Consider the following 19,982-nt stretch of genomic DNA (forward strand, 5'->3'; position numbering starts at 1 on the left):
CAAACTGCAGAAGAAAAGAGAACTGCTAAGATTGTAGTTACTTTAGCCCTTGTACAAACTACCATGGGATAGTTAACTCCTTAAGCTCCCACTGCATTTGTGGATAAAACAGACAATATCTAAAGCGTAACTACTGGAAAGAGAAAATAGAGGTGAAAATGAAGAGTATTTTCTCTAATTTCTATATTCTTGTCCATCATTTTACCATTTTTATAGTATGAGGTTTTACCTTCCTCAACAACTCTTACAACTCTTACTTCTTGCTGTCCTGATCTCCTAATAGGGACTGACCCAGTTAGCCCTTCTTTATTGTATGTTCTGGTTTAACTAAGACAGACAGTATTTTCTTGTACATAATTAAGACCAGTTATTTATATATTTAAACAACTGGCACTAAAAGTGTAATTTGTTCCATCATTTTTGAAGTAGGAATAGCTTTATTTTCTTGACTGTGACTGCTCAGAAGCTTCTATAACATGAATGCTGCAAGGGAGTGGAGAAATTAAGTACAAACTTCTGGATGATACGCAGCTAGTTCTGCTGACTGCAAGGCAACATTTGGATCACAAGAAATTCATCTGCACCACAGTAATGATGAAATGCTATATTAGGAGCCTATAGGTTCAATTTATTTTGAAACAGTAGAAATTTATACCATTTGAAGAAACAGAAAGCAATTACAGAAAAAAAAATGTTGTTCTTACACTGTATTAAAAATGTTTTTTGAAACAAGACTCACCCTTTGGGCTGTACTGCATATGGCAGAATAGCTGTCCCTTGTCCCCTGAAGATGGCTTTGTATATTTTGCTTAAATTTTGCTTGAAGATGTTCTGTGCATTGGTTGATCAAATAATCACCTTTACTCTTCAGGTTGTTCAAACGATCTTCAAATCCTGCAATTTCTTCCATGATAGCCTAAGAAATAGTTAACATATTTTGAATAATATTTTAAATTTAGAATGTGTTCTGATCACTCCTTGTCTTCAGATGTGGACACAGGTTTTCAGGCAACGTGTATTGTTATAGTCAAGCTATTAGAATATACTTTCATTGTAAAATCATTGTTAAAAGTATTTACATAGATATTCCACAGAAATGTTTGCAGTACTGTTGTAACGTGTAAACATTATATGCTCATGCCCCAAAACAGAGTGCCCTTTGTCTTCCTTTGATCTCCAGGGTTGCATCAAATTCTCTTGTGTCTAATGCTAAGGACAAAACCTGATGCTGAATCATATCTTATTCCATAAGCTCTTCAACTGTAGAAAGATCTTTGCATCAGATTTGGCTGAGCCAATTTTTTATACCAAGAGGTTACTTAAAGGATAATATGCTAATCACAGTGAGGTAAAAGGTTTCAATATTCGCCCTTGGAAACTCAGTTTCTAAGTGTGTATGTGGTGGTGGGGATTGGATTATGCTTTATTTTATTTTACAGAAAGTATCAGTAACTGAGGTGGTGAGTACTTATGACTGATAACGTCAGTAACAATACCTTGAATTAAATCAATGGATGAAATATGACACCTTAATACTTGAAAATTTATTATTATTTTTCCTTAAGTGTCAGAGTCAAAAACACCTTAGGAGTAAAAAGACCCTAATCTGCCTTTTGTGGTCTATTCCTTGGAACTTCTCGTAAAGAGTCTGACATGAAATTCAGATCAGAGTACAACAAAGTTCTTGTGCAGATTCAATTTGACCCAAGAGACAGTGCTACAACAAAGTAAATATGTTCACTGTGTTAATGACACTGGTGCTCATTTTCACTGTTAACAGTAGGAGGAATAAAACAGATGAATGAGAAATAACTAGAGCTTTGGAGTGAAGACACAGAAGCAGAGAAGAAAAATTTCAATTTACCCAATAAAGAAGGTTTACCAAAGCAACAAACCCACCTTATGGTTGGCTAGTTGCTGAGTGATTATCTCAAGATTGTTACTCTCCATGAGGTCAGGGCTAACCAGCCTGCTGGACATATGTAGTAACCATTTCTCTCCTTCTTGCAAATCACTATTGTAATCCTCATGTTCTTTTACTCTCGCCTCTAAGGTGTCAACATATGCCTGCAGGTTCACAATGACCAAAATTAAAACATAAGAAGAATAAAAACAGAACACCAAGATCTTGAAAGCATAGTAAGAATCTTCCAAATTTATATTCCTATGAGTGAGTCCTGTCATTAGACTGTTAAACCAGATACCAACGGGGTTAGTTGTGTGAAAAAAATATGTGGTACTGAGTGGCATTTTTATTTAGGGTGAAATAGTATACTGAGAAGGTTGAAGAAAACAGTGAAGATTCTGTTTCTTTGAGAAAAGAAACATTGTTAACTTGACATTAAATTCATTTCAAAACAGCTATTACAGACACCGAGAGACTGCACATGACCTACCAAATGCTATGGTTAGGTATTTGCTGCCTTTATACGTACATCTACTTGTGACTCTAGCACACAAAACCATGAGTAAATACATTGAGATAATATTATTTTCCCCCCTTTGAAAAAGCTTTTCATGTACTTTACTGAATTTAACTCATCAGAATTATGTCTACTACAACAGATATCAGTTTTGTGGTACAAACCAGGCTGTACAAATTTAAAAATCAGCTGTGAAAAAAAAACTTTTAATCTATTATTGGATGGATGGATGGATTGGAAATTAAAAGGACTTTAATAAGATGGTTTAAGGACTTAATATGATGAATAATGATGGTAATGAATATATGATGACATATACACAACACATATAATGGTGATAATAAAATAATAAACTATTAATTACATTATTAATAAAAATCAATAATTAAAATATTGTTAAAAGAAATTATTAAATTATTAATAAAATAAATTAAATAATGATGAAAATAATAACATTCATAACGAATAACGATTACGATGGTAAAATGACTTTAACTTAATTTGTGGAGCTTTTCCTTGTTAGGCGTATAACCTATTTAAAGCTGTAGCCATAATCATACTTAAGGACGTATTTAGTATTGAGTGTTTCAAAGTATTACTATATGTAGATTCATGTAGATTCATGTAGACTCAATGAATCAATGTTAATTTATATTGTCCTTGCTGAATTAACTTGAATCCATCTTAAAGTTCATTTTCGTCAGTGACCTCCATTCAGTAGTGAAACTAGATTAAATGAAGTTTGTGTGAGATGTAGCAGAAGCAAGAGACAAATAAAAGGTAAGGAAACCTAACTGGCTCTGTGTGCAGAGTGTAACATGATAGAAGTATGAAACAAATAGTCAACTTCTCAAAGAGGGGAAAAATACAGTAATTTGGAAGAACCTTAATTTCTCTTTCTGACTTTTTACCTTTGTTGCACTGCAGAGTTCCTGGTAACTGCTCTGAAGGTCTAGAATGTTGCTCTTTAGAGTCACGTCATTCACCAGATCAAAAAGTGCTTCTCCTTTTTCAGTCACTGATTTTATTGAAGGCTCGTGGGACAGAACGGTCTGCTGTATGGACTACAGTGCAAGCAAGAATAGCGAAATATTAATTGAGCACTGAATATCTATTTCATTCGCTCACCTTTGATCTGAAGTATGGCCATATATCATCCTTTCCAGATGAGAAGAACTTTGCCACTACTGTGGGACTATATTTTTCCAGCTATGCCCTGAGACAACAGCTTTGCAGGAACCTAACAGCAATTGATCCTTTTGTGATTGCCTAGTAGCATGCCTAACAATTTGGAGCTGCTATAGGAAAGTGAGTTAATATGTGTGAACGGTTAAATTCTAAGGATAAAATTTGCTCTGAGGAACAAATTCTGTAAATAGGTGGGCAATCATCACCAAATCCCTGCCCTTAGGGAGATAATATATAACAGATTAATGCATAAGTCTTGAATATAAAGCGTATCTAGTCTGAGCTCCTGTTGTCATTGTTGTGCTACTGGGTCAGACAGCATAGTACATGGCAGTATCTACCACTTAACGGTGAGATACAAGTTCCTCAAACATGTAGCAAGCAAGCACACAGATCTTCTATATGACTGGGTATTTAAGCTTGCAGGAGGATGGGGTGGATAAGTGGTTTGGAGAGAAAGCCTTGGTGCTGTGCAAGTACTGCTCAGCAACAGCAAAAGCATTGGTATGCTGACAACACTGTTTTAGCCATAAATGCTAAACACAGAGTTGTATGGGCTGCTATGAGGAGAGGTGTCTTCATTCCAGCCAGGCCCAGTGTACATCTTACGAAACGTATGGAAGCCTGGAGTATTTCAAAAAAGCATCATTAAGATAGGCAACAGTTTTGATCTCAATTATTTTCTACTCACTTTTACAAGTGGAAAAAAAAAATCATAAAAATGTTAATTAAAAACAGAGGAAGCCATAGCAGCTGACTGTCCTGGATGTCAGTTGAGCTGGGACATTCAGCTTTAACCAGAAAGATGATTAAGCAAATGTAGACAGGGGAAATGTCTGCAGAGAAGAGAGACCAATTATTTTCTCTCCTGGCTTAAATGGAAGTTAACTCTGTTGATGTCAAAGGAATTGCTCACATGTAAAAATAGAAATAGAATTTTGTTTCATAACAGGACATTTTCAAATGTAGAAGCCTTATTAAAACTTTCACTTTGCATATCTATGTGCCCACTCTGATTCATAGGTGTAGGCATCATGCATCTTTTCACTTTTTTGCTGATTTAGATACCCAGATCAGAGATATCTCATAAATCTAATGAGGACACTTGAACAGACACTTGCATCAGAAGATTTGTTGCAAGTCTCTAGGTCAAAATTCATTCAATAGTGCAATGATATGATCACTTTTTACCTTATATTTGGACAACTGGGCCTTCTTCTCATAGAGTTCACTCTTTGGCTCCACTGGAGCATGTAACATGGTTTGGTACTCTGTGAGCCACTGAGTCTGTGCCTTGTATTTGTCTGAGAACTCCTTTGCCAACTGAAGGCATTTTTCTGAAGTCATGTGTTCTTTCCTGATGGATCCAGCCAACTCTTCAAGCTGTTCCACATGATCACCAATTTCTTTTCTTAACTGGTCAACTTCATTTTCTTCCATGTACTTTATAGCTCGCTCCCCCTTCTCACGGGCAGATTTTAGTAAACTGTGGCCTATGTCCATATCACTCAGCAGCAGCTGTGAAAGAAATGTTGGTTAACAGAAAATGCATACGAGCTCTTGTCTCTTTCTTTTTGATTCAGTGTAGTTCTATTATTAGTGATAGGATAACACTTTATTATTGTTATTATTATTATTATTATTAAGGACACAAGGAATTGCTATGGAAATTAAATGGGCTTTTAATTACAAAATTACCTGAGGTTAACTTGTGATAAACTAGAAAGAAACAACAAACAAACAAACAAACACAAAAGAACATCAACAACAAATGAATGCTTCTGCTCTGCGCTGGGCTTGTGAACATAAACACAGAAACTCAGGTCTATCAGGAGATGACTCATATTCGAATTCTGTAATGGATGAAAGTTTTCACTTAGTGCATTATGTTTAAGCTACAGGAAACATGAAAAACTCATTTGCAACTCAGATGAAATGTGAGTTTTACTACTGAATTATTTCAATGAAGTAAAACAGGAAACAATGCATACTGGTATAAATACGGGAATTATAATTAAGTATATAATATTATAACTACTGGTATAAATACAGGAATGCATACAGGAAACAATGCATACAGGAAACAATGCATACTGGTATAAAACATGGCAGGATGATGTGGGAGGAAAATTTATGCTAAGCTTTAACCTGAAACAAAATATGCCTTATGGCATAAAACATGCCTTATGGAAAGAGAGGATTATATTATTTATGACTATGCATAACCTCACCAACCAAACTGTGATGTAATATGTATATGACATGAGAACACAAACTTTTATATTTGGTGATCTTTATCCTGTTTACTTTTCTGGGCAGAGTGAAGTTAGAATTTTGAGCAGCTGTTAAGATACGTGTTAAAATATAGGCACTTCTTGGTGAACAGAAACTGAAGACAAAAAACAACTGTATTCAAGAACACTGTACCTCTAGTTCCTGCACTTTTTTCTCCATTGCTGTTTTATCCAACACATCAGACTTGGTGATCACATTTCTGAAGTTCTTGTTAGTAGCTCCGTACCAATTTGTGTAAGCACTAAAAGCCAATTCTGATTCCTCCATACTGCGTATCTCTTCTTCCAGAAACTTTATTTGTTCCTTCAAACAGGTATGGAGGTTAGGGGAAGAAATGAGAAACACCTTGATATTTGTCATAGCTATTGGTTAGAGAGAGCAATAAATTGCCACTTATCAATAAAACCTGATATACTAAGATTAAATATATAGTTTTTGAGTCCTTTCATATCTAATGGATAATTCTTACTGGGGTCTTGTCAGAGTGTACATACCACAATCACTAATGTTAAAACTGAATAAATGCTAGACATGGAAAAGGGACTTATATTTTGCAATTTGTATAGTGACTTGTGATTATGTCACTATGAAGCACTTTCTACCTAAAGTGACTTGAACACTGTATCTTATCCATTCATTTTTGCCCACATCTATCTATATTATATATATATGGTAACATGAAAACATTTCTCTAGTAGTAATTCAGCCTTCAAATCTGCTGAATTCTGAATTTCTCTCCTGAAGCTGACAAAAAAGGTAGTAACATCTGATCAATACTGAATATTTTTGAAAGAGCTTCAACCTGATTATTGTTCTCTAACACATTTAGACCAATGAAATCTATGTATATGCATGGTTGTTTACACGTATATAGTTATAAATATGTGTATATATTTATATGTAGATAGTTAAATAAACACAGATATGTATGTGAACATTGTATTATGGAATCTACAGTAATGAGTAAAATTTGATAAAATCTAATTAAGAAAGTCTATCTTACCTGTTTCTCAACTGACTATTTATAATTTTATAATGAATAGTTGGACCCAGGAGTTGGACTCAATGATCTTTGTGGGTCTGTTGGGAATTGGCATAATTGTTCGATCTAAGCTTGCTTTAAGCAACCAGGGGTATGCCTTAGAAATCTCAGGGCCTGCTGTAGCTGAGCAAACCAAGCTGCCAGAGTAACTGTGAGAAGCTCCCACTGCAATGACTCCCACATCACCCAATTAAGGAACTCAGATAATATTGTTATCAGCAGCTGGCCTCAAGGACTAGGTCTACGTGGCCGTTAAGCACAAAGGGGGTTGTTTTCCTAACTTCTAATCAAAAGGGGGGTTCTTTTCTTGCAGGTGGTGTTATTTTCTTAACGGTTTGTCTGAGTGCTTTTGACCAATAATCTTGTGTGAAACACTGTCCACCCCTGTAAAATTCACTATAAAAGTTGGGCTATTCGGGCAATAAAATGGTGAAGCATGATCTGACTCTGCTGGTGTCTGTCGTGCTTTCGTCCGTGCTTCGCAACATGGGTCCCTTTAAACTTGGGATATTCTATGATTCTATGAATCTATAAATTAATTACTTAATCATTGCTTACCAAGACATGAAGAAGGAGAGTTTGATATCGAGATGTAAGCTGTGTAGCCTGGCTTCCCATTCTACTTGTAGTGAGACTTTCCTCTAGTATTTGCTGAGCTAATATCCCAACTTCCTCCACATCATCTTTGTAGATTGTAATTTCTTCATGCCACTTCTATGACAAAAGACATTACCCAGCTTGTATGACTAATTCAAACAACTTAAACACAACAGGAATTTAGTTGTAATGGTTAGGAAACCATTGAAAGGAAAACAAATACCTGGAGTTACAACAGGAAAATTAAACAGAATCTGATGACAGTTAACTGAATAAACATACAGGATGTTTTGCCCCCCACTACTCTGCCCTGGCGTAGCTCCATTTGGAGTACTGCATCTAGGTCTGGGGCTCCCCAGCACAAGAAAGTGGTGGACCTGTTAGAGTGTGTGCAGAGGAGGGACACAAAGTTCATCTTGGCGTCAGAGGCTGGGACACCTCTCCTGTGAAGAACGGCCAAGAGAACTGGGGATGTTCATCCTGGAGAAGAGAAAGTTCCAGGCATACCTCACTGCAGCCCTTCAGTACTTAAAGAGGGCTTATAAAATGATGGAGAGTGACATTTTACATGGGCAAATAATGATAGGACAAAGGAGAATGGTTTTAAGATAAAAGAGGAAAGGTTTAGTTTAAATGTTAGGAGGAAGTAAATTATTTCACAGAATTTCCTAGGTTGGAAGAGACCTCAAGGTCATCGAGTCCAACCTCCAACCTAACGCTAACAGCCCTCCACTAAACCATATCCCTAAGCTATTTGCTCAGAGAGTGGTGAAGCACTGGAACAGGTTGCCTAGAGAAGTTGCGGGTGCCACATCCCTGGAAGTGCCCAAGGTCAGGTTAGATAGACAACTTGATCTATTGGGTAGACCCAACCCCCTTGGCAGTGGGGTTGGAACTAGATGATCTTTAAGCTCGCTTTCAACCAGAGCCATTCTGTGATTTATTTTATGTTTTTACAGTATTAAATGGACTGCATTTATTACTTAGTACTTTTTTAATAAATAATAATAGAATTGCAGGCTGGAAGTCCTACAATTTTCTATTTTTTTTTTCCTGTTGCCCAAATTCTAAAAGAGACCGTAAACCATAACCTTGGATCTTTATAAATGCACTTCCTTTGTTTCTTCAGAACCATGTCTTCCACTTCTAGTGACTAAAGAAAACCACTGCATCAACACAGCAGAGACTTCACAACACGGCTTATGACGTTTTATTTTGTTACTATATTAACTCTTCCCCACTCCAGAACCTCAGTAATGTCTTTTCATTCCACAGAGCGCAGGAATTACAAATCATCCTTATAAGATTTCAGCATTGGTATAACCACTGTTTTATAAGTAGAACAGAGGAAATCTGGACCCAGAAGGCAAAAACTCTCTTGGATACATCATTCTGAGTGTCTACACTCAGATGATCTCAATGATTCCTGTCATTTTCATACTAGGCACTGATGTGGAAAGCTCACATTCCTTATTTATGTAATTCCTTCACTATATTCTTTACCTTCATTTGTTGAAGCTGCGTCTCCTTTGTTGCTCTGCTAGACTGCCTAGAAGTCCTGACAGCAACTTTCTCCTCCAAGTCTGTTAGCCAGTCATTAACTTTCTGAAATTTTTTCTCCATTAACCTCAGCCTGCTCACAGTGGCATTTAGTTGGCTTCTTGCTTCAGAAAGCCTGTGCTGATAAACTTGCCAATCTTGCCGTACAGATTCCAGGGCTCTGTCTTCTATCTGGGGCATGCCCCAGGGAATCACCTCCTCTCTGGCATGAACAGCAGCATTCAGTAAGGCTTGTCCTTCTGCACAGTGGACCTGCAGCTCCTGTGAAGGCAGAATTATGGATACATATCCTACATTAGCAGTTGCTACACATGACAAATGAAGCCCTGGTTCTACTTCAGAGAAAAGCAGTTATCTATCCATTTCCTTTATCTATAGTTGAACACACATTACACTATCTCTAATAAGACCTTGCTGACATGCTCACTTACAAAGCAAATCCACTATTATTATTATTGACAAGAGAGTTGTAGAAAAATATTGACAAAATTTACATTAAATTCCTTCCCCTCCTAGCCTTATAATGGACTCTGAAACAGTAGCTGCCTGAGCTGTCATGTGAGCCTGCAACCCATTCAGCACAACCTTAAGCTCAACATTTTCCAGCTGTAACAAACACACTGTAAGACTGATTCTAAAATTAAATTTCTTTAAAAGCAAGGAACAAGATGATGGTTCATTTTATTTATTTATTTTTAATTAAGACACCTAATTATTTCTATGTTTCTATTTATGTTTGATACATAATCCCAAAATAAATCGATACCTTCTTCTGGATATATGTTTTTTTTTTTTTTTTTTTCTCCCATGTTTATTAGAACTTGATTAGAAAGTATTCAGGGAATCAGATGAGGAAACCTAATCAGGAAATGATCTGACCAAAATACAGTTATATGTCTTCTTGGTTTGTATTTGAAATATATACTAAGATTTTCAAACTGGATTCAGATTTTCTAAACTCTTAATATTAAGGTTTATATACAGAGACATTGATTGCACAAAGATTTTCTCAGTGTTCTGTCCTCACAGGGAACAGTGGGATACTGGGAACACTGACTAATTCTCTTGCCTCTTACTAGTGGCTGCAGGGAATTTCAGGTCTTAGTCTGCTCTGGTTTGGACCACAAACGCTTGCAGAAGTTTGCCAGGTTTTTCACCTGGCCAAAAGTAATAAATATTTCATAACATGGAAACTCAAGCACAGCCCTTTTCCTAATTCAGCAACAAGCCTGAAAGTATCTTTAGTCCTTTTAAGATTATAACTGAGAGATTACTGCAGTACTTTAGGTTCACCCTTCATTATCACCTGGGGAATTCAGCGAGAATCTTCCCACCTCATCATGTGAGGCAGCCTACATGACTGGAACAACTTAAAGGTAGGTAAGTAAGTATTGGACTGTAAGCAATAAAAGGTGAAAACTCAATGAAAAAATACTTCTGATATTCTATGAAACACAGGGAAAATAGGTAGTTTCTTCACTATAGGCTAACATCTAAAATAAATTCAGTACTTGCAAGAAACCTGCATTAGTACAGCAGAAGAATTCATTCAAGTCCTGATGCTTTTATCTGGAAATGAACATTAATGTTCCCACGGACTTCACTGGAACCGCTTTTAAGCAGTATATTACTTAGATATAGCATGTTTCTAAGTCAAACAAAGATGTATTTTTTTTTGTCCAGCAGTTAATATTCTGTTATTTTACAAGTAGGATTTATTTATTATTTTAGTTAGTGTGTTACACATACTGTACCTGTAGATCTCGGAGTGTTGCCTCCTGTTTCTTGACATCACCTTCAAGATGTAATAAACAGTCGAGTTTTTCCTGTTCCTTCTCCAGCCATATTTCAAATGTCTTCAGATGTCTTTGGTACTCCTGATGTAGGTTAAGCAATCCTTCGGCTTTTGTTACTGCTTCCTGTTTGTTAAAATGTTTATACATAAGTGTATCATTAAACCAAAAAAAAAACATAAATCCAGTACTGAGATCATAGTTTATGTCCGATGCTAAGCTTTCCTAGAATTCAAGACTAATTGGATTCTGAGGATGGTTTGATTGATTATAAGGAAAGAGGGCTTAAATGTGGAGATAGAGATAATTATCCTTAACAATTATTCACTCAAGTTTGTGAATTCTGGGATTTGAAATTCTGATCAGTGTTTAATTTTAAATGAAACCTCAGTTTATAACAAAAGATCTGCTTATTTCTTATACCATTTTAAATTGTTTACTAAAGTTATTGATGAGACTATAACTTAGGATTTTTTCTTACATTATTATTATTATTATTATTGTTATTGTTATTGTTATTATTATTATTATTATTATTATTATTATTATTATTATTATTATTATTATTATTATTATTATTATTATTATTATTATGCTAGTAGAATAATAGTCTCCTAAGAATATCTAATATCTTCAGGTTTGAAGACTATCCGAGTCTTTTGTGGGCAATTCCTGTAGAACACGCTAAGAATAAAACTGCAGTTTGTCCGTGTATGTGGGTGAGCAAACAATTTCACAACTCAGCACTAAAATATTACCATATCTGGAATACAGAAAGAAATGCATCCTGCATCAGCACAAGACTAATCTTTCCATTGGCAAGAAAATTGTACTACATGTAATTCAGACCTTGGAGGAACTGAAGGGAGCAGGGAGGAAAATTCATATGAAGGTAACACAGGCTGTGTTCCAGGGCAGCAGGCTACGCAAGAAGAAAAATATTTTCACAAATATGTGTAAATCTATAGTCTGCTTTATCTATTCGTAACAGTTCAGGGCAATGGGAGAAAGAGTACAGCTGTCCGTTTTTAAATGTCCTGTCCTCACAGGGAACAGTGGGATACTGGGAACACTGACTAATTCTCCTGCCTCTTACTAGTGGCTGCAGGGAATTTCAGGTCTTAGTCTGCTCTGGTTTGGACCACAAACACTTACAGAAGTTTGCCAGGTTTTTCACCTGGCCAAAGCATTATTAAATGGAGAAGATTTCAAGTGACAAACTCAAGGCATACATTTCATTAGTTACCAAACTGGTGTTTTCCCCCGATTTTTTACTCTCCACCTAGTGCCTTTGAACAACTTCCTAAGGGTTAAATGTGGTCTAGACACTTAACATCATCACTACAGCTGGGAGTGGGGAAGACCAGAAGTCATCCAGGGTATTAGGTGGAAAGAGAAAGATGGGATGCTTATGTATTAGGAAAGACATACAGAGCTCTTGCCCCTGTGAACAACCAACTGTTTCTCATTGTTCCCATACTGTTAATCAAGCTTTTTTCCATACAGTTAGTCAATACAGGCATTCTGTAAAGCTTTCTGCAAGAGCAAAAGCTGCAGGAAAAGGTAAAGTTTAGAGAATTCCCCATGCTAACAGGAATACTAGGTATCCACTGATGTTTCCTGGGACTTCACTTATCTCTCTGGCAAGCTTGAGCTCATTCTGAGGAGGTCCAGGGAAGACAGTACAATGCATTCTTTGTGGTTGTGGAAGGGAGTACCACAAAACAGGCAATCACTTACGCATCAGAAAAAATGAATTTTGGCCCTTCGTACAGGAAAAAGACATCCTCGAGACATGTCATGAAGAAAAGTGATATGTCTGATCATACATTTGGTATGGTTTAATCAGCACAGAAAAAAAATGGGTTAACTGGAGGTAACCACCTGGCCTTACTACATGCACTATCAAGTCTTTCATTATTTCCTCTGTATCATACTTTATGCCCTAATCTTTTCAAAATCTACCATATTAACACTTTCCAGTAAACATAGTACTTACTAGAACAGAACAGAACATCCCAAGTTGCCCCAAGGATGGTCAAGTCCAAGTCCTGATGGGTCTTTCAACATTAGAGTCAATTTACTTGCTAATAAGGTTTGTGTTGAGCAGCAAGATTCTATAATTGTCAACCATTTTTGATTTACCTGCTCATATGGTTACATTTATTGCAAAACCTACATCTATGCAAACCATAGATATTCAGAGGTGCTTCCAAATTTTCAGTCACAATGAATAAAGTCATATCTTCACTGAAGTCAGTTACACTTTTGGCATGGAATTCCTTGACCAATGCACTTGATTATTTTTTTATTTTTATTTTTATTTTATTTCCAGATTCAGATCTTCAGAACCTTTCTGAAAATATCTAGAGCTCAGTGCTACAAAAAGATAGATTGATAAAGCACCTTGATAACTTTCTGTCACATACATTAAGTTACAGCTTCCCCCAGACTTTTACTCTTCATTTAACTCTAATAAGAAAATAATAATAATTAAAACAAAAAAAAAAAAAGAATTCCTCTGCTTCCTTGTGGACAACAAAATGTAATGAGATTCTATAAAGTAAAACTGTACCCTCATCCTATCTTTGAGCAACTTGTACCGCTCCTGAAGGTCCTGGAGTTCAAGCTGAGTGACATAGTGCTCAGCCATTCCACTGCCTTTTAATTCAATTGTCTCCAATAGGCTGCTGTGACTCAACACCTCTTCATTGAGTAGCTGCAAAACAGCAAGAGAATTTATGAATAATCTGCATTAAACAAACCACATTAATCTTGCAGTTACTCAGACTTTTATTGCTTGTAACGTGATAAGCATTTGTTGCTAGTTTGTTGTAAAGCAAACGCACCTTTGCTTTGCTGAGGGCAGCATTTTTTTCCCTCAGTTCAGCATATTGTCTTTCAGAAGCATTCATGCTTGCTTCTACTTTATCCATCCAGCTGGTAAACTGGCAAACATCATCCTGATAACTTGTCCATTTGGAGAGAGCTCCTTCCAGTTGACTGCAATTTAAGAATTCACATTTGTTGTGATACTGGAGTTTCTGGTTCTCATGCTATTTGAATCACTCTAGACTATATTTGTAAGACTTGTATCACAAGCTAAACAAACAGCCATTAAAACCCTACAGGTTTTAACTAGGAACATTGATTGTCCAATAAAGAGAAATGAAGATTTTAAACTTGGAAGTTTAAAGAGGTCTGTTAAAATGATATAGTTAGCTGATGTGTGCAATTTTTAGTAAATAAAAGAACAGGAAGAATAAGATCCAGAATCAGAAATTTTCTGCTGCTGCATTCTAATATTTAATTGTTTGAATAATTTAAATAAAAATGATTCAACTATTTATGCTTCACCATAGAAGGTTGTATTTTTTTTTCTCCTGAATTTCTTTATTCTATCATTTTAAACATAACTATTTTGAGCATCTTTATTGGATAGTGTAATTATGCTACCTCCTGTGAAAAGCTAACAATTGGAAAAACAAACAGAACCTTGACAGAACAGCCATTACTGTCCATGTTAAGATCTTATCATTTCTGAGAACATTTCAAGGAATTGAGTGCAATTCAAAATAAAAGTTACAAAACAATTATGAACATACAATCCATTTTTAAGATTATACTGATAATAAGTGTTAATAAAGTTTAGTAACTCACTGTCTCCTCCCCTTTTTCTATTTCAAACTAATAGGCCATTTAAGGCTTCTAGACCTGCAATGTTAGGCACATGCAGTCATTTTATATAAATTTGATTCCTGAATACATAAGACACCGTGAACTAACTTTTCCAGAAATTCGACAGTCAAAAATTTGACTATCAAGCATCATCGTGCACCCTTTTTACCTCTTGCACTGGATACAAGCAGACAGAAGAGAAGCCCAGTTGTCCTTCAGGGTATTCAATTGCTGTTCAATCACTTGTACTCCCTCCAGGGAAGTATTTTGCAGAACAGATTCTCCTCTTGTCAGAACCATTTTCATTTGGATTTCTTTTTCTTGTTTCACTGTTAGCAGTCCCTAAAATGTGAGAAGATATTGTTCCATTTTTATCATTATTTGGGCATGAATATTCTAACTAGATTCACTGGAAAATTAGCTAATCAAATTTAGCAGCTTGTAGAAACAGTCAGTTAGAAGAGGGACAGTGGTTTTCATGGCTGGGCTTCAAAGGAACAGGTTGGAATTTGGAGCGCTTGCCTCAGATTTTAAGCTGCAGCCAAAATATGGACATCAAAGTATTATTTTTTGAGCACTGCCCTTTAATATATTCTGGGCAGTGATATTAACAGACTATAGGTCTGTTTACATACCTCCAGCTTTAACATCCGGCTGTCCAGAACATTCTTGTCAGCGGTGGGATGACAGTAGGACTCTAGCATGTGAACTGCATCAGCCACCCAGTCTTGGAGGTCTTTGATGCTGTGAGAGAACTGTTGATGCTCTGCTACGACCCTATCCATTCTGGAAACCTTCTCCTGCAATTCATACTGCAATTAGTATCAGTAGCTAGTCAAAGGACTGTTTATTTCCCTACGTATTCAAGGATGTTAGAACAAATTTCATGAACTGTACACAGCAATTCTCTTCATACACTGATAATAACAAGTACACTTAGTTGAACATGGAATTAATTTGGAACACATAAAGTCACACTAGTTTTCCAATCATAATATAGTAATCAAAATTTCAGAAATGCCCTCTTTTGTTTTCTAAATCTAAAGTTTTATCTCTTTGTTTCCCCTTATGCAAAGTAGATGAGTTTTTTTTTTTTTATTATCATTATTTTTCATTCTTTATTAAGCATCATATCTATCTAATTACATTTCAGTGTTTCATCTGAAGATAATTTGTGAAATCTGTCAATACACAAGACAAAGTGAAGCATATGAAGTTATGCCACCAGAGCAACACTATTTCATTGATATTGGAATAGAAAACTTTTTTTTTTTCCCCTCAGTAAATCCAACTGGTTCCCAGAACCAGAAGAACAGCTCCTACTCACTCTTCTGAAGAATCACTGACATTCACTCATATCAAAAATAAATACTTATTACAGTGCTACAAGGCCCAAGATTAACAGGAGTACTTAACAGAGTGTGTTTCACATGGCAACAGAAAATTAGTCAAGCCATTGAAATAGGCTCAGAAAGATATAGTGATTTGTCTCAAACATTCATGGCAAACCAAAGAACTTCATGATTTCCTTCATTGAGTGGACCATACGTATCCTCTTCCTCAGACCTCATCCTCTTATCCTGAAATCTTCTACAAGTTCTGTCCACATAAGCCAATGTTAGTAACTTATGCATCTTTTCCTTTTGAATTTTCAGTAAATAAAGCTCTAAAAGCTCTCTTTTAAAGCTCTAAATATTCTTTATAGTTTTACTTCCACAGAAAGTTATAAGGAAAAATAAATAAACAAACAAACAGATAAATAAAAACAAAATTACTCTAACAAATACTTTATGTGTTGGATTGCTAACCCGTAACAAACTTCCAAAATCCTTAATTATTCTTATTACTGTTGTAAGTACAAGCCTCATTCAATACCAAGCCTCCATCATAACTGGCACTTTATGAAAAATGTCAGTCCTCATTCAAAGACCTTCTAATCTGCATAAACAACAAAGGTAGTAAAAGTATCAAATGGTGAAACATACCACTCAGCAAAATAAAGTTAGGTTAAACTGTCAGTTCCTAGCTTGATACTTCAGAGTTTGACCCAAGTCTCTCACTGAACCTTCAAAAGCAGCCTCACAGGTAACACATTTAAAATAATGTTAAAGAACAATGTATTGGTTTTAGACAAAAATACTTACAATGAAAATAGTTAGTTGTCTTTATAGAATACAATGAAATAATAATATTGCCATATACTGACTTGTCATTTTCTTAAAAAACAAACAAACAAACAAACAAAACAAACAAACAAACAAACAAACAAAAAAACACCGAAACCCAGCTCCCCTAGATTTTGAAAAATATGTTTTTTGTTTGTTTGTCTGTTTTCAGGTGCCACTTATCTAAAATGTCTTGAATATTTGAAAAAAATCAAAAATATAAGCACCTTGTCAGGACAAAACTGTTGATAATCAGGAGTTTTTTTTTTTTTTTTTTTAATTACTTTAAAATAAAATTAAAAAAATAAATAATCACTATTCTATTTTGTTGACAGCCCACAAAATTATACAGGTCCCTATTTCTCATTTTTTAAAGCTAATGCAAGCTCAGACATACCACAGAGCAGATGAGCAAGACAGCTATAGTGTTTCACATTTCAATCTTTCTTTTTCTCCACAAACATCAAAGGAACAGCTTAAAAGCACATACACTGGGTGCATTACCTTTGTCAGATTGCTTAGAGTAAGGTATTGAGAAGACAACTGAGACACTCTGCGCATAAAGCTTTTGCTGACAGCTTGCTCCTCCCACAGCTGCTGAGCTTTCTCTTTAAGCCTGTTGAGCTGATGCTCATGGCATCTTATTTCCTCAAGGACAGACTGTAAAGCACAAGCACGTTAATATTACAAGTGGGTGCAAGGAAGCAGACCAAGGAAGAGAGCAGCTTAAAAGCACCATGAAATATAGAAATGACAAATGGCACGTGTACTGTGAAGGCACACCATACAGCTATAGCAATGAAGCAGCATGTCATAAGAAATTTGGAGATGTGAACTCTGATGGAACAGGACCGTCAACAGAGATCCCTGAAACTAGTTCTCCTCTTATTTAGTGTTTAGGATGCCAGAGTGATCATGAGCTTGTAAAGCATCAATGAGGCCAGCAGGATGGGAGTGAAAAAGCTGGTTCTGTCAAAAGGTTTTAAGAAGTCACCTGCAACTTTTGGTGTTCTCTCCTCTTGGAAGGAAGATCATGGAGCCTACTGCTACTTCCTTGTACCATCTTCTCAGTTGTGCTCAGCCACTCTGCTAGAGGCTCAGCAGTTGCTTCAAAGTCCTTCATCTGGATCTTTAAGTTCTGGGAACACATGTAATATACAACTTTATAAAGTCCCCCTGCAATGGGTATAGCTGTAATGTACAACCCACAGATTAAGTAGACACAAAGTACACACATATTATTGCAGCCAAACACTACCGCAGAAGTTCAAAATAAGTATCACTGACTCTGCCCCTGCCCATACCACAGATAGACACCACAAGAAAAGTCTGAGAGAGCTCTTCTTCAAAAAACAAAACAAAGGCAACAATGCTGTATGTCTATACAGTTGAGAGAATGAAGCAAATTTTCTCTGGATTGAAAGCTTTACAAATTATATGAGCTTTGACTCAATATAAGTGTATCTCACATAGCAGAGAGAGTCTGAATCGAGGTTACTTTGGGATCTAAGTTACCTTTCATCTGCCTGCAGTCGCATCTGCCTGCAGTTATTAACAGTTTTTCCCCCTTTAAATGGGTTGACATTATTTCTAGAGCCTGTATGACTAAGCTCAACCCAGTCCTGATACTCACTTCTAATTATATTTTCTTTTAGTAGAAAGTTTTAAAAATGTATAAGATATGTGTAGGCATTCCTTCAATCTGCATAATTTTCTTAAAGGTTTATGCTGCATTATAAAAAAACAGCACCTGAAATAATTCTTATGTAATAGAAATCTGAACAGCACAGTTCCTATGCCCTAGTTACTATTTTATTTTCAAACTGATTTTGTTTTCTTTTTAGCTATAGCCTTATCACTTCTGCATCAGAAAGAAAGACTAGGCCTATGAGACTGAAAAATGCTGGGCACAAAAAGATTAACATCTATGGAAATCTCCCTTCCCATGGCTACCTTGATACAAAGTAAGTTAAGTTCTTGCTACTTGGGAATTTTCTTATAAAATAAATAATAATAATAATAAAAACCTTTTCTACATGATGTATTTAATCTATTTAAACATTTTTTTTCTTTCTCAGCAGGAAACTTTCTCAGGGAAAGTTAACATCTCAGCCAGACCCAGTACAGCTGGCTAGACAGTACTGGTTTGAAACAGGAAGGCATAAGAACTTGAATTCTCCTACACTATGCAAGGAATTCCAGCTAAGACCTTTTGACCTTAAAACCTATGACCTTAAAAGAGATTATGTTTTAAATATATTCACCTTATGTGCTGGTTGAATTGTGAGCTCTGAAAAGAGAACACCACTAGGGTTTATTTAGAAAGTTATTCAAAAATATTATTACATTTCACCAGTTTGCAGTAAGAACAACAAAGTTTACCCTCTCTACTGGGTTTTCGATCATAAACACATACTGCTTCATCATACACACTTACTGCTATAGTGGGAAATCTAAACTGTGAAGACCTCTATTAAGATGAATGTGTTTTGAAACAAAAAGCAAAAAGGAAATTTAGATCAAATATTTCCCCACTATGACTTGCTCTGTACCTCCAGTGCAGATTCCTTCTGGTGGAGGGTGCTGATTAATTTTTTCCAATCTTCTTTAGCAGTAGCAGATTTGTCCCGGATAACTTTACCCTTCTCCTTTGGTAAAATAGAGCACAGCAGTTCTCCTTTGGATGCTAACTGGTTTAGTTTATGTTGTCCATTCTCACTTTCTGATAAGAATTCCTAAAAACGATAATAAAATAAGTTAATTGGTTGTATTCAGTAAAAGCTCTTTTTGTTAATTTTGGGTCCAGTAAAGGTGAGTGGCAAGGTCACAGAAAACTTAACAGAGAATGGAGTTTATTGTTTCTGCATGTTATTTTTTTTTAATTCATATTTCAGTATATTCCATTTTAATATTATTCACATTTATATGGGACATTCATATGAGGGACAATCATTTATATTATAGAGACAATAGCTACTTAATCCATAAGTGCCATGAGTCTAAACAATGTATATACTACCTCTTGGTTTATCTGTATGTTCTGCACTTCATGAGACATTTAACAGGGCATTATGCTTCTTTAAATCTTCACAGTACAGAAAATGATAACACTTTCATTTCAGAAAACCAGTATCCTGGCACAGCATGACATGTAGCTGAAGCTACATTCAGGGGTAGGGTCCTGCTCTGAGGGAACACAGGAAAGAAGCCTTGCCCACTGGAGACAGCTAAACTGGACTTC

General features: G+C 35.8%; 1 protein-coding gene across 13 annotated transcripts in view; it reads right to left on the reverse strand.

Moving 5' to 3' along the window:
- Positions 1 to 19,982, reverse strand: part of SYNE1 (spectrin repeat containing nuclear envelope protein 1) — a 306,198-nt gene that overhangs the window by 136,267 nt on the left and 149,949 nt on the right. For 11 of the 13 annotated variants that reach the window (XM_082757645.1, XM_082757642.1, XM_082757650.1 and 8 more), the window contains 15 exons: positions 19,294 to 19,476; positions 17,736 to 17,879; positions 17,246 to 17,401; positions 15,212 to 15,376; positions 14,746 to 14,918; positions 13,748 to 13,901; positions 13,474 to 13,617; positions 10,860 to 11,024; positions 9,049 to 9,366; positions 7,507 to 7,662; positions 6,039 to 6,209; positions 4,803 to 5,129; positions 3,335 to 3,487; positions 1,900 to 2,067; positions 740 to 916 (listed from right to left, as the gene is read on the reverse strand). In XM_082757645.1, the coding sequence (XP_082613771.1) occupies positions 740 to 916; positions 1,900 to 2,067; positions 3,335 to 3,487; positions 4,803 to 5,129; positions 6,039 to 6,209; positions 7,507 to 7,662; positions 9,049 to 9,366; positions 10,860 to 11,024; positions 13,474 to 13,617; positions 13,748 to 13,901; positions 14,746 to 14,918; positions 15,212 to 15,376; positions 17,246 to 17,401; positions 17,736 to 17,879; positions 19,294 to 19,476 (2,754 nt within the window). The remainder of the gene's footprint in view (positions 1 to 739; positions 917 to 1,899; positions 2,068 to 3,334; positions 3,488 to 4,802; positions 5,130 to 6,038; positions 6,210 to 7,506; positions 7,663 to 9,048; positions 9,367 to 10,859; positions 11,025 to 13,473; positions 13,618 to 13,747; positions 13,902 to 14,745; positions 14,919 to 15,211; positions 15,377 to 17,245; positions 17,402 to 17,735; positions 17,880 to 19,293; positions 19,477 to 19,982) is intronic. The other 2 variants (XM_082757640.1, XM_082757651.1) reach the window with 1 other exon arrangement.

Source organism: Aythya marila, assembly GCF_965140915.1.
Source record: "Aythya marila genome assembly, chromosome: 3".
In the NCBI taxonomy this organism is placed as follows: Eukaryota; Metazoa; Chordata; class Aves; order Anseriformes; family Anatidae; genus Aythya; species Aythya marila.